Genomic DNA, 15,719 nt, shown 5'->3' with positions numbered 1-15,719 from the left:
GATATTAGACAACTGGCAGCCCAAACAGTGAATCCCGAGGGAAAGGAACAGATGAGGTGAGTCGTGCAACCAGCCAGCTCACTGCCTGTGGAGAGCTGGCAGCTCAGGGGTGGAGAATCAAACAGAGCTCAAGGAGCTGATGAGACAGAGTGGAGAATCTGGGGAAGTGAAGGCAGCCAGAATTAACAGGAAGAGTACAGGGAGAGCAGAAAGCTGTATGCTGAGAGAGAGAGATCTCCGAAATCTGCTGGCGACTCTCCTCAAACCTTTAGCTGAGTACTACTGATCAGCACATGCATGAAGAAGCCACCAAGGCAAGGGAAAGAACCACTGGAAAGCAGCAGGTGGAATCACTGCTGCAATACACACCCAGGGTCCAAGATGATTTGTCCACTGACAAGCCAGAGTGGAAAAGCGTCTCTATACATGAGCATCAAGAAAAGTACTCAGAAGAGCACTACCTCAGTAGTGCAGAAAAACTAGCCCTGGAACAAAGGGTGCTCCTTCCTGCCTAAAAATCTTAAACATAAGCCTTCAATACCAGGTGTGGCAAACTGCTTCTGTAAAGATCAGATAAATATTTTGAGCTTGGCAGGCCATAAAGTCTCTCCGTCACAATTATTCTGTTGTTATAGCATAAAAGCAATCATCAACCAAAGGTAAATGAATAGGCATGGCCAAAGTTGGGCTACAGGCTGCAGTTTGCCAAATCCTGCTCGGAATATCAAACTATAGCAAGTAACTTAGCTGTGTCCCAGAGCAAAGCTCAAAAAATGTGTAAAGGAATTAAAAATATCCAGTATACAACAAGGTAAAATTCACACTGCCAGCACCTAATCAAATATTACCAGGTATAAAACGAAACAGGAAAACATGAACCCATGATTAGGAAAAAATAAATCAATCCAAACCAACCCAGAAATGAAAGATGATACAATTAATAGACAGAGAAATTAAAGTCACTTACTATATATTCCATGTGTTCAAAAAGGTAGAGAAAAACACGAGCCTGTTAAACAAAGACATGGCAAATATAAAAAAGATGCAAATCCAACCTATAAAGATTAAAACACCCTAGAGGGGATTAACAGCAGTTCAGGAACTACAGAGAAAAGATTTGTAAACTTGAAGGGAAGGTCTTAGAAACTACCCAAAATGAAACACTGAGGGGCCTAAATATGTGTAAATGAAGCCCCCAAAACGAGGAGGAGGGGAGAAAAAATTTCAAAATATAATGAATGAAAATTTACAAAATTACATAAAAGATCCAAGAAGCTCAAAGAGCCACAAGCACAAGAAACATGAAGGAAAACTATAAAAGACATCATAATTATTTAAGATCAACGATAAAGAGAAAATCTTAAAAGAAACGAGGGGAAAAAAGACACATGTACAGAGGAACACAGATAAGACTGACATCAGGGTTCTCACTGAAAAAAATGCAAGCAAGAAGAGCAATAGCAACTCCATTGAGCAATAGCAACTCTATACAAATTCTTCCAGAAAACTAAGAGACGGGAATACTTCCTGGTTCATTTCATGAGGCCAGCATTATTACACCAATACCAAAACCAGGAAAAAAAAAATTACAAAAAAACTATAGATGAATATACCTCATGAACACAAACTCAAATATTATTAACAAAATTTTAGCAAATGAAATCCAGCAATACATAAAAAAGGTAATACATCATGACCAAGTATAATTTATCCCAGTAATACATGACTGTTTTAACATGTGAATTCGATCAATGCAATTTACCATATTAACAGTCTAAAAAAAAAGATCTCATTAGATGCAGAAAAAAGCACTTGACAAAAGAAACATCCACTGATGAGAAAGATTATCAGAAAACTGGGAATAGAAGGGAACTTCTACAACCTGATAATAGGCATCAAAGAAAAACCTACAGCCCACACGATACTGATGAAAGACTGAATGTATTCCCCCTAAAACTGGGACAAAGCAAGGATGTCTACGCTTACCCTTTCTACTCAGCATTGACTAGGGTTTCTAGCCAGTTTAATAAGACAAGATAAAGAAATAAAAGGCAGAGATTGGAATGGAAACATTAAAACTTCTTTATTCATGTGATCAGGTATATACAAAGTCCTAAGGAAATCTTCAATAGAAAAGCTGCTAGAACTAATAAGTAAACTTATTAAGGTTGCAGAGTAAAAGATCAATTTACAAAATAAACTCTGTTATAGACTAGCAACAGACAACCCAAAACTGAAATTCAAAAACACAACTATTTAAAATAGCATTAAAATATGTGAAATACTTAGGGATAAATCTGACAAAAGATGTGCAACCCCAGAACACTAAAAATTACCCAACATCATAGAGAAAAACTAAAGATTATTTAGTAACTGAAGAGATAAACCACGGTCATGGATTAGAAAACTCAATATTACTAAGATGTCAACTCTCCTTAAATTTATCTATAAAATCAACACAATCTCAATCAAAATCCTAGCCATTTTGTAGAAACTGAAAAATTCATTCTAAAATTCATATGAAAATGAAAAGAACCTAGAATAGCCAAAACAACTATACTGCAGGCTGAATAATGCCCTCTTCCTCCCCACCTCCTGCCAAAGATGTCTACATCCTAACATGGAACCTGTGAATATGTTGTTATCTTATATGACCAAAGAGACTTCGAAGCTGTGATTAAGTCAAGGCTCTTAAGATGTGGAGATAAGAATGTAGGCAGCCTCTAGACACCAGAAAAGGCAAGGAAAATTCTCCTCTTAGAATCTTCAGAAAGAACCCCCTACCAACAGCTTGACTTTAACCTAGTGAGACTGATTTTGAACTTCGGACCTCCAGAACTATAAGAGAATAAATCTGTGTTGGTTTAAACCATTAAGTTTGTGGTAATTAGTTAAAGCAGCAACAGAAAACTAATGTAGGTGCCAAATCAATTCAATGGGGAAAGGACAATACTTTCAACAAATGGTGCTGGAAAAGTTCAAAAGTCATATGCAAAGCAACTGAACCTTGACGCTTACCTCACTTCGTATTAAAAAACTAACCCCAAATGGATCATAGAACTAAGTTCAAGAACTAAAACTTTAAAACTTCTAGAAGAAAACATAGCAGAAAATAATGATGACTGGATTTGGCAAAGATCTCTTAAACAGGACTCAAGCAAAAAATCTAAAAGAAAAAGAATCAAGAAATTGGACTTCAAGACCTAAACTTTTTTCTTCAAAAGATACTCTTATCATAAGCAACAGAAGAAAAGATAAATAAATCGGAATTAATCAAGGTTTAAAACTTTTGTGCAGCAAAGGACACCATCACAAAAGTGAAAAGACAACCTAAGAATGGGAGAAAATATTTGCAAATTATACATCAGGTAAAGGAATTGTATCCACAGTATATAAGGAACTCTCACAACTCAACAATAAAAAGACAATTATCCCAATTAAAAGACAGCACAGGAAATGAATGGACATTTCTCCAAAGATAATACACAAATAGTCAATAAGCACATGAAAAGATGTTCAACATCATAAATATAAATTAAAACCATAATGAAATATCATTTCACGACTATAATTAAAAAGACAGATAATAACAAGTGTACATGGAAGACGGGGAGAAATTGGAATCTTCATACATAGCTGGTGGGAATGTAAAACGGTGTAGCCACTTTGGAAAAGTTTGGCAGTTTTGTCAAAAGTTAAGCATATACCCACCATATGATTGCATGCGTCTGTACAAAGACTTATACATAAATGTTCGTAATAGCTTTATCTATAAGAGTCAATAAGTGGAGGAAACCTAAATATCTACAACAGGTGAATGGATATATCCATACAGTGGAATACTATCTGGGAATAAAGGAATGAACAACTGACAAACACATCAACATGGATGAATATCAAAAATATTTATGCTAAGTAAACGAATGCACCTCCCCCCAAAAAATAGAGCATACTGTAAGATTCCATAAAACTTCTGGGAAGTGCAAACTAATCTATAGTAACAGAAAGCAGATTAGTGGTTGTCTGGGGACCCTGGGGGTAGAGGGCTATAGGACAAAAGGGGCAGGAGGAAACTTTTGGGGGTAATGGACATGTTCATTATCTTGACTGTGGTTAGGTTTTACAGGTAGATGCATATGTCAAAATTCATCAGATGGTACATTTTAAATCTGTGCAATTTATTGTATGTAAATTATTGTACCTTGGTAAAGCTGAAAATAAGAAAAAAAAAAAGGTTAATTTTCCCCTAACAATCCACAGATCACTAAGGTGACCATACATCCCTGAATGCCCAGGACAATCCCAGTTTACATCCACCATCCTGAAGTTCCATTTGGTTAGTGCCCCTTTCACTCTCAAAAAGTGTCCATTAAAAATAAAGTACCCAAATTTGAACTAAAATTATATAGTCACCATATACATAACCCCCATCATACTGTAAAAATTAAATCATATTCAAAAAGTGCTGTGTCATCAAGAATAATGATTTAAATGGACTAAAACACCAAATTTTTAAAATACATGTTTCCATAATGATATTAAAGACAACAGAACAACGATCCTGATTAATCAACTTTGGAAGTTGCTGGAGTACTAAATCATTACTCTAAAAACTGTTTTACAAGGACAGGAGGGGAAGAGTGAGACATATATCTTGTCTTTTCCACGTGAACTGTAATGAGGTAAGTCAACAGTTGATGAAACAAAATTCTTTCTTATAGAAGAATACAGCTAATGAATGCATAAACAATGACAAGATTCTGTAACCCTTTACAACCTCTAGGCAATGATCATCAATTACTGCTAAAAACCATTAGGCAACAGGCTGATACGGAACTTTGTTAATAGATGGTTTAGGCTGACTAATAGCTGAACACATGATCGATCTCAACATTACTAAGTGAACAAGCAGACATCATCTGCCTTTTCATGTGATACAGGAGGACGTACACCCACCAGACAGGAAGGTAAATTCTGTAAGAATTAGCCAAGAGCTGACTATAGCTGCCTCTGCGGAGGGAAAAATGCAGAGGTAGAAAACAGGAGTGTTGGTTGTTCTTTGTAAAACCTCAGAACCACATGTAATTATTTTTTATTGAGATATAATTCACATACCATACATACCATTTACCCTTTTAAAGTATACAATTCAGTGATTTTTAGTATATTCACAAAATTATGCAACCATCACCACAATCTAATTCCAGGACATTGTCATCACCTCAAAAAGAAACCTTGTACCTGCCCGCAGTTATTCCCATTTCCCCACCCCTCACCCCACCCTCTAAGCAAAACCACTAACCTTCTTTGTACCTCTATAGTCTTGCCCACTGTGGACACTGGAATCACGCAATAGCCACATACAGATTTTGATTAAAAATTTTTGATTAATTAAAGGCTTTTGTTTAAAAAATAAAAACTGCCAGAAGATGAATTTCAGCCAAATAAGAGATACGAAACATCTGCAGGCCAGGTGCAGCGGCTCACGCCTGTAATCCTAGCACTCTGAGAGGCTGAGGCAGGACTGCTTGAGCTCAGGAGTTCGAGACCAGCCTGAGCAAGAGCTGAGAACCTGTCTCTACTAAAAACAGAAAAATTAGCCAGGCGTTATGGCATGTGCCTGTAATCCCAGCTACTCGGGAGGCTGAGGCAGGAGAATCACTTGAGGCCAGGACTTTGAGGTTGCTGTGGGCTAGGCTGATGCCATGGCACTCTAGCCTAGGTGACAGAAAAAGATTCTGTCTCAAAAAAAAAAAAAAAAAAAGAAACCACTGCAAAGGGGCTGTCAGTAAGCACTAAATCCATCTAACCACAGGACCAAAACAGAAACAAATGTGGGGAGTATAGTACTGTACAAAATACAATTAAGATAAATCCAAACAAAAAGAGGAGGGAAGGAAGAGAAGGTGGGAGAGGGTGTGAGCATACTGATTTTCTCATCTTTTACAGACATGAACCTAAAGATAGAATTGAATAAGATATAACTGAAACTCAAGTAAAAGAGCTATAAGCAATATTCAAAGGTATAAAAGTTAACCCTACAAAATAAATAATCAATTAAATCTAGATAGTGATTGTAGAAAAAGAAAGAGATAGGAAGAAGAAATATACTAAATTCATCTCATTTTTTTAGGTGGATGAAAACAATGATTAAATATAGTCTGGAAAGTTGCAAAGGTAACCACAAAACACAGAAGACAACAAAAATATTGAAGAAACACACATTAAAAAAAGAAAACATAGAACATACAATGAAACAGAACAAAAAGAAGCAATAAAAACCAGAAAACATAAAATAATACAGCAAACTAAGTCCAAGCATTCTCTTATATCAACACTGAAAATGGGCTAAATTCACCCACTAAAAGAAAGCCCATCAGACTGGATCACAAAGCAAAATCCAACCATCCTATTTCATCACTTCTAAGCTGCATGTTTGTTTCACCTTTTAGCATCTGCAATATTGAGATAGGATTTATAATTGCCATCAGCCAGATGTCACAACGTAGTGCAGACCTCATGAAAACACGGTCCTAGCTCTACACACTGCCATGTCTTGAAGCCAGTGCCACGCACTGCTGAACTACGGAGGAGAGCTAACTGCCATCACCCTATGATTCAGTACCAAAACACATCACCGTACATGCAGTTAGGCACCAAAACAGGGCAATGGCATAGATTTGATATCAGAGAAGTAAATAAATACTCCTTGTTGAAAGAATGATGACAACAGTCAAGAGCTTTAGAGAACCAAAGAAAGGAAGATCCCACAAGCAGATGAAGCAGTATCACGTTTTGTTACTCAAACATGGTTAAAAAGACTACCTGTCACACACTGAGTGATGCCAGGTGAAGGCAGGAGAAGCTGCAAAGTCACTAGGAAGGGAGGAAAGAAGTTCAAAGCAATGAGGGGCTGGTGTGATGATTCACTCACCATAAGGAACTAAGTTTAATCATCTTTAAAAGGAAAAGGAGAACACTCCTAAAGGAGCCTCCACTTACATGACATATCTTTGTGCCTTGTCAATTAACTCTTTCCTTTAACTATTTCCAAAAGCTTCAGAAAGCTTTATTGCTAATTTATTAACCTTTTCTTGACAAGAGACAAACAGATCTTGTGCATATTTCCCTCTATTCAAAATCACAACACAACCATCAACTACACTGCCTTAAATTTAACATTCAGACACAAGGCTTTTTAAAAGCTTGATAGAAAGAACATGAGAATATGAAGCCCTAAAGATTACTCCGGGCTCCCTCCTTATTCGCATATACTACACATACCCTGGGGGGAGAGGAAATTCATTCTGCTACACGGCTCAGCGTGATTCACAAACTGCAGGCTAGCATTTTGAAATGTCATTTTTATTGATCTCCATTTGAGGTTCCATTTGCCTTTCCTGGAGTACACAAATTATGTTTATGGCATTTCTCTAATAGCAGACCTTGAAAATCTAAGTTTAAATGAGCTCTGAAAAAAAAAAGTAACCAAATGAAACATCAACTAAACAAAACTATCTGGATGCACATAAATTAATACTGATTTTAGCATTCAAATATATCTTCCCTAAGACTTCATGGGTCACAGTAAGGGTGCAAACATACTACATAGTAAACATAATAGCACATTTCAGAGTTTAAGGGGCAGCTAAAAACTATAAGGAAAAGCAAATCTCAGGCACAAAATATAAATCTGTCAACTGACCACATATGAAACATAAAGCATGGGTCAAAGAGGATTAGACACATGAATATCAAATCCCATTCTGTAAACCTAGAAACCTGTGACACACTGCCACTCCCTTAATAAAAATCAGGTAACAAAGGTCAATTTATCTTGCTATCTACTACCATTGCTTTCTAATGATTTCAAAAATAAATTAATCAATGGAAAGGTCTTGTTATACCACAGTAACAGATGAAAAGCTTGCTTTACAGAATAGGTATACAGTTTAAATGCAGTTGAATACTTTCAAATACAATATTTAATAAGCTAACTTATACATGAGTTGTTTAAATTAAATTATCCACATTAGAAAACAATTACAATCTCAAGTAATAGGACAACATCCTTAGGTCCATTTACACACAAGAATGAACTGCCAGCTCAAGTTGAAGATACACTAAGTGAACAGGTGATTTATTAAGTCTCTTATTTTAAAAAGCCAAAATTTTCATTGCACTCTTTATCTTAAGGCACTGAAAACTTTTAAGGAATGACTGATTTCAAACTTTTTACTCCACAGAAAACATATAATAAAGCATAGGAGCATCAATTACAACGTAATGCAGTGAAATCAATGATAGTACATTTCAAAAAGCTTAAATTTCTACCCATCTTACAAAACCTGTTCAAATACCATGTCCTTACATTGTCTTGGTCAGCTAAGGCACACGTTAGCATTAGTCCTAATGCTTCTTAGCACTTAGTCTTTTCTGTGACTACTGTCAACACCACTTTCTTTATACTATATAATCTTTATATGTATCTCAACTCAAGTACTGGCATTTTAAGTTCTTTTTGAGCCCTCAACAAATACCTGCAGTATGAATGAATGACTGGAGGGATGGAGGGTTGGATGGAGGCTTCTGGCAACAAAATTCAAGATTATGGGTCACAGATGGTGTAAAATGTTGAAAATCATTTTATTAAGACATGCTTTCAAGAATCAGCACTAGATAAAAGACGAAATTATGACCTCCAAGAAATAACCTTTTGGAAGTTCTTTAATACTTCATATTTTAGCCAGTTTTTATGTTCTAATTAATATGAAACATGAATTTCAAAAGCTATTATCAAAAAACCATACTCTGGCAGTACAAAGACAAGAATAGTAGTTTAGCTCCAGATTAAAATTTTATTATGCAGGGAAACAAGATCACCTAGATTTTCTCACAGAGTTTAATTAAATCACCATATCCTTATATAATAACATGAGAAACATGCTTATCAGATAAAAGCGATATGGGTAGAGTACAAAACTATGTACACATTATGACTACAAACAAATCTGGCATGGACATAGGAGAAAGGGCCATGAGGAAATACTACAAAATGTACAAGGTGATGAATTCAAAGGAAGAAACCATGGGCAATGTTTTTCTACTTTCTGCATCTTCAATATACTATCTTCTCATGATATATCTCTATATAAGTCCTTACCTTTTATCTACACATCATATATTAATTACCATCTGTTTATATATTTAAAAATAACCTTTTCGAATCAGAGAGACATAAGTTTGAGTCACAGCTCAGTCATTCTCATAGTATGAACTACCTGAAGTTACTTAACTTCTACAAGCCTCAATTTCTCATCTAAGTAAATAACCTCTGCAAGACTAAATAATATCTCATGTAAAATACCTAGCACAGTGCCTGCCTCACAGTAGAGCTCATTTATATTAATTCTCGTCTCAACATTTTTTGTTGTTGATTCAATTTCCATACAGTAAATAAGTAAAGTAGTCACCTCTGGTTAAGCACTGTAATTAAGGGGCAATCAAGTTATCCTGAGAAATGCCTCTTCTGTCAAAGGACTTTAAAATCTACTACCAAAAAGCTCAGGGAAGATATTTTTAGTAGATCCCAGTACTCCTTTCCATGTAGCCTAGATGAGGCCTCACAATACTTCTGAAGACAGCAGCCCAGGTAAAATGAAGGAGCTGCCATAAAAATGAAAAACCATTCATCATCAGTAACCCAGACCAGGAGCTTTTTAAGGAGCTTCTCCCAGCTGCATATTACATAATGCCTATGCCACAGGAGAGGGATGAATTCTTTTCACAAGTTTGCCAGAGAATTAAGTCTATGACTCAATTCTAATCCACCCAATACAACATTTCAACAATGCAGATTTTAAAAAACAGATGTTTACAGAGCTTAAAAAATTTTTTGGTTTAATATTTCAAAAAGAAACATCAAAGTAAATCTTCATGACATTGGATTTGACAATGGATTCTTAGCTATGACAGCAAAAGCACAACAACAAAAATTGATAAATTAGATTTCATCAAAATTAAAAACTTGTGTGCATCAAAGGACAACACCAAGAAAGTGAAAAGACAACCCACAGAATGGGAGAAAATATCTTTAAATCATATATTTGATAAGGGTGTACGTAATATCCAGAACATATAAAGAACTCCCGTGATTCAACAATAAAAAAACAAACAACCCAATTAAAAATAGACAAAGGACTTGAATAAACATTTCTCCAAAGATGACATATAAATAGCCAATAACCACATAAAAAGATGATTAACATTACTAGTAATCAGGGAAATAAAAATCAAAACCACAATGACATACCATTTCACAACTACTAGGATGTCTATAATCCAAAACAAAAATAAAAACAAAACAAAAAATAATAAGTGTTAGAAAAGATGTAGAGAAACTGGAACCCTTGTACATTGCTAGTGGGAATGTAAAATGGTATAGCTACTATGGAAAACAGTTTGGCAGCTCCTCAAAAAACTGAACATAGAATTACTGTGTGACCCAGCAATTCCACTCCTAGGTATATCACCAAAAGAATTGCAATCAGGGTCTCAAACAGATATTTGCAACATTATTCACAATAATGAAAAAGTGGAAGCAACTCAAATGTCTCTCAACAGATGAATGGATAAACAAAATGTGGTATATACAGACAATGAATATTATTCAGTCATAAAAAGGAATGAAGTTCTGATACCATGAAGACATTATGGTAAGTAAAATAAGCCAGACCCAAAAGGCCAAATATTGTATAATCCCATTTATATGAGGTACCTAGAATAGTCAAATTCAAAGCATCACAAAGTAGATTAGAGGTTACCAGAGTTTGGGGAGTGGTGGCATGAGGAGTTATTGCTTAATGGTAACAGTTGCTGTTTGGGGTGATGAAAAAGTTTTGACAACAGACACAGATGATGTTTGCAGAACACTAATGTACTTAAGGCAATAAATTGTACACCTAAAAATGATTAAAATGGCAACTTTTACATTATATATATATATATCCACAATAAAAATAAAGAAATAAATGAAAGTAAACTTAAAAGTCTCAGGAAAAGAAAACAAATAAACAAACATTACAGCTAAAATAATAAAGAAAAATGATCCTGCATCAGTACCTCTCCACACACTGCCTTCGGGATAGGGGAGGCTGACATCTTCGGTTATGAGCTTCTCGGGCAGCAAGTCTAGCTTCTGACAACTGAAAGATTACAAAGCCCATTTAATAAACTATGAAACTTGCTATCATCCTAGAAAAACTAGTATCACATTCTGATATCAAGAAGTCATAAATTTAATCAATTCAACAAGCATTCATTTCCGTGGAAAATAAAACAAAACACAAAAAACTGGGAAAATTCTAGAGCAGTTTGAAGCAATATTCAACATATTAAAAACACTGAGAGATTAACTCCCATATGGTGATCTTAACAGGACTGCTAAAGAGACCAGTTTTACAATAAACCTAACAAAGCTGAAAATTCTCTTGTCAAAGCTTTCAGAAACTCTAACTTAACCTGAGTCTAAGAGGATACCAACTTCATAGCTGTATCTCTTAAGTGCCTTCATCAGTCACCCAATAGCTGTATAAAAGATGTTCAACGCAAATGTTCAAAAAAAGTGTTTTTTTGACATTTCCTGGAATGATTATGACCTAAACTCTTTAGTGAGAAATCTATATTTGCAATCAGAGTGCTATGGACTGAATGTTTATATCCCCCAAAATTCATATATTGAAACCTTAACCCTAATGTGATGGTATTTAGAGAGGGGGGACTTTGGGAGGTAAGTAGGTCAGGAGAGCCCTCATGAGTAAGATCAGTGTCCTTATAAGAGAGAGTGAGAATATAATGAAAAGACAGCCCTCTGAAACCAGGAAGACAGCCTTCACGAGACACTGGATCTGCCAGCACTTTGATCTTGGACATCCCAGCCTTCAGAACTGTGAGAAATGAATGTTTGTCATTTAAGTCACCCAGTCTATGATATTGTAGTTACAGCAGCCAGAGCTCACTAACACAAGGATGATCAGCCACCCCATACTAACACCTCGGAGCATCTGAAGGGAAACTAAGTCTTTGAGACAGTAGTTTAAGACATCAGCAAGTTCAAAGTAAGTAGGAACTCCAGCCTTCTGAACCAAAAAACACAGAATCCCAACACTCTTAAGAGATTTATCTCATATAATGTACAAACTACATATTTTTATTGGTTTATACACTGTCAACAAAATTGTCACATATATCAAAAATAAAAAGTAAATATCCAAAAAGTTGATATACCTTTTCATCTTCCCATTGAAAAAAATTACAGTCTTTTCTATCTCTACAGGCTGAGCAGGCATAAAACCTCCGGGTTTCTTCTTTCCCTTGGCTCACCTTTACAAACAGAAGAGTGGGCCCTAGTTCCAGAAAAGGAAAAAACATGTCAAATAATAGTCATCTACATCAAGTTCCTAGTTTACACGGCCCTTAAATAAAACTTGTTTTGGTTTTATGCATAATTTATCATAATTAAATCTACCACTGTTTCATAAACGTTTCTTTTTTTCAGCCACAACATTCAGGCACTAACTACATGGAAATAATTTTTGAAAACTGGTCTCTCCAAAGATAAAATGCTATTGTCAATATAGATGCTGTCTGAATAGCGAATGTTACAAACCTGGGACTAAAACAAGGAGGGGGCCCAGAGAACTGAGTACTTTGACATCTCTTGCACGGTTATTCTTTCAGTGAAAACTTGAGTTTTTAAAGTTGGACACTCTCTGCAAGTTAGAGAAAAAAACTGGGTCCGGTTTGCATGCAAGACTTCATTCTATCGTTCTCCCTTTTTTAAATTGAAAAGGCAGCAAATCAACAAATGAAATCTCTAAGCACTTGTCACCCAGAATTATTCAATACTATGCATCTTTCCCTTTGCCTACTTCCCCCTACCCCCAAAAATGTAAAAGCCCTGAAGCCAAAGCCACAACAGTGGGGACTTGCTCTGAAGGTTTCTCAAGTAAGGTGAAAAACACAACATCCAGAGGAAGGAGCATTTTCTAGGCATCACACATGGTGAGGGTAAAAGGCAGATAAAAATATGGGAGTTCTAAAAAGACCTCGGCACCTCCAGGCCAACTCACGGCCCTGGCGCACGACGGGCAGGCCTAGCCCAGACGCCGACCCACCGTGAGGGCACAGCGGGGCGGAGACGGTAGGATCCGAGGGAAACACCACTTCCACTCCCGAGCTCCCCCTGCGACTCGCGCTCTCCTCTGTCTCCTCGGCTTCAAGCCCGTCCCTGGGGGACGCCATCTTCCCGCCGCCTTCCCGAAAGCCTCAGTGCAAACCAAGGGAGGCTGGGGAAGAGCGCCGCCGCGACCCACAGGGACCCACAGCGCCCCCGCGCGCCTAGGAGGAGCTGGGGGGCTGCCGCTGAGGAGACCACGCCCCCAAACGGAGTCCCCGCCCACCCGGGGGCTGCTCCTAAGCGGCCCCTAGCGGTGGGGCTCGCAGCTCACTTGTTGGACCTATATCCCCTTCCCTCTCAGCTCCTGAAGCACCCTCTTTTCATAAGAATATTACCAGATGAGACGACTCTGGGACAAAGATTTGGCAGTATTGTAGGTCCACCGCCGCCAGCAGCCGACCAACAGCTGAAATAGCTGCAGCAGCTGCACTCGATGGAACCATACTCTGCTTTTCAAAGTCACAATCGCAACATGATCTCTAACTTTCGGACAACGGTTACAGTTGCACATCATACTTGCATACTCACTGACAATTATACAGCAGAAAGAAAGAAAGAAAATTGTCCCTATTTGTAGGTGACATGATTGTCTACACAAAAAATCCCAAAGAGTCTACCAGAAAGACGAAGAAACAAAAAACTTCAGTTTAATTGAGTTCAGCAAGGTTGAAGGATATGAGACAAACATACGAAAATCAGTTGGATTTCCATATACTAGATATGATCATGTGGACACTAAAATTAAAAATCGAATATCACTTACAATCATTCAAATAAATGATATAGGTGTAAATCTAATAAAACATGAACAGGACTTGTATGCTGAAAACTACAAAATGCTGACAAAGAAAAATCAAAGAGAAACTAAGGAAATGTAGAGGCAAAATGTGTTCATGACTTGGAAGACTCAACATAGTAAAGATATCACTGCTCCCCAGGTTTAATGCATATAAAGATTTAGTACAGTCTCTATCAAAATCCCAGCCAGATTTTTTTGTAGATTTAGATAATATTATTATGAAATTTGACTTATATGGAAAGGGAAGGAAACTAGAATAGTTAAAACAATTTTGAAAAAGAATAATAAAGTGGAAAGAATCAACCTTCTCAATTTCAAGGCATTGTATAGCTGCAGTAATCAAGGCACACATATGTACGGCTGTATTAATAGATGAAATAGTCAAATGTCTCCTTACATTATGTAAAGAATTGACAGTGCACATACATATTTAACATCCCGCATTTAGTGCTATGGTATTTTAATGTAGAAACATTGCTCTTTTCCATTCACACTTCATGCAATGGTTTCACTCAAATTCTCCATCTGTGCCTGCAGCATCTGTGTCTTCGTTGTGTCCAACACAAGTTTCCAGTGTACATTACCTGCACTTCTATGTCTTTTGAGATAAGGAATTTTCTGGACCCATGATGATGGTGATACTTTTGGAAATTTTATCTCAAGTCCTAACTACCTGCTCACATGAACACAAGCACTTTTATTTAACAATCTGTTTTATATGTACAAATTTGAGATCTTCCAAAGACTTGTTTATAAAATTTGCAATTGAATTTGTGAAATCATACAACTGGAAATAGTTATAGAATCTATATTTTCTCTTTGCTTTTAAGTAATGATAATTCTGTGAGGTCACCTCTATAAGCAGCCCAAATGAATATGGATTTTCAGCCTTTTCAGATAAGTTTCCCCAAACAGTAAAACTATACAAAGATTGATTCGACTAAGTAAATGAGAGAGCACTTCAAAATGTGAGAGATGTTGAAGGTTTCAAAAAACAAGGCAATTCCCTTTCTCCTGAAGGATAACTTTGGGTAGAAAAAAAATCTCAGCTTGTATTAAGATATATGCAGTAAATAGCCTATGTTAAATATTTACTGATGGGGTTATGAATATGACCAATATGTTATGACTGTTTCATTTTATTGCCTAATAGTGTTTTTGGTTTGTGCAGAAAAATCCTTGAATGGAGACATACTGAGAGACTCAGCAGGATTCTGCAAGGAAACCAGAGGCAGGCGAAAATGGGCCCCTTGAGGACTGAGCACCAGGATAGATCCTGGTCATACTTTTCATCACATGGAGAATGTTCCCAATGCTGCTAAGACCTGCTTGAACGCAGCAACTCTCCCAGTGGAGGGTCTGGTCAAACTGGTGAGCTTCATATCGGAGTCCGGAAGTTTCCTCTCTTGACTTTATTAATAGAATAAGTGTCTTCTGAAAGCCTCCAATTCCCAAGCTGAAACCAGAGGAGCATTTTATAGTGGATTCCTGACCATCTTCTCTGTCTTCTGGTAACAGAACCCCAGTTTTCCTTTGGGAAGCCAACCCTCTCCGATTTTAGCCCATGTCACTTGAGAGGTACAAAGAATAGTAGGGACTGGCTTGGATTTGGGCAGGTAACTTGGAGCTTCTGCTGAAACAGCTGAGAAAGAAGGTGTAATAGTTAGATTTTAACATCTCAGT

General features: G+C 36.8%; 1 protein-coding gene across 1 annotated transcript in view; it reads right to left on the bottom strand.

Moving 5' to 3' along the window:
* Window positions 1-13,338, bottom strand: part of ZCCHC4 (zinc finger CCHC-type containing 4) — a 45,862-nt gene extending 32,524 nt beyond the window's left edge. Inside the window, exons 1-3 of the mRNA XM_045550466.1 lie at window positions 13,176-13,338; window positions 12,286-12,404; window positions 11,122-11,204 (exon numbers count right to left, since the gene is read on the bottom strand). Of these exons, the coding sequence (XP_045406422.1) occupies window positions 11,122-11,204; window positions 12,286-12,404; window positions 13,176-13,302 (329 nt within the window). The 5' untranslated portion in view covers window positions 13,303-13,338. The remainder of the gene's footprint in view (window positions 1-11,121; window positions 11,205-12,285; window positions 12,405-13,175) is intronic.
* Between the last annotated feature and the right edge of the window lie 2,381 nt (window positions 13,339-15,719).

This window comes from Lemur catta, chromosome 4 (assembly GCF_020740605.2).
Source record: "Lemur catta isolate mLemCat1 chromosome 4, mLemCat1.pri, whole genome shotgun sequence".
NCBI classification, from domain to species: Eukaryota; Metazoa; Chordata; class Mammalia; order Primates; family Lemuridae; genus Lemur; species Lemur catta.
This window is presented reverse-complemented; position numbering and strand designations above follow the sequence as displayed.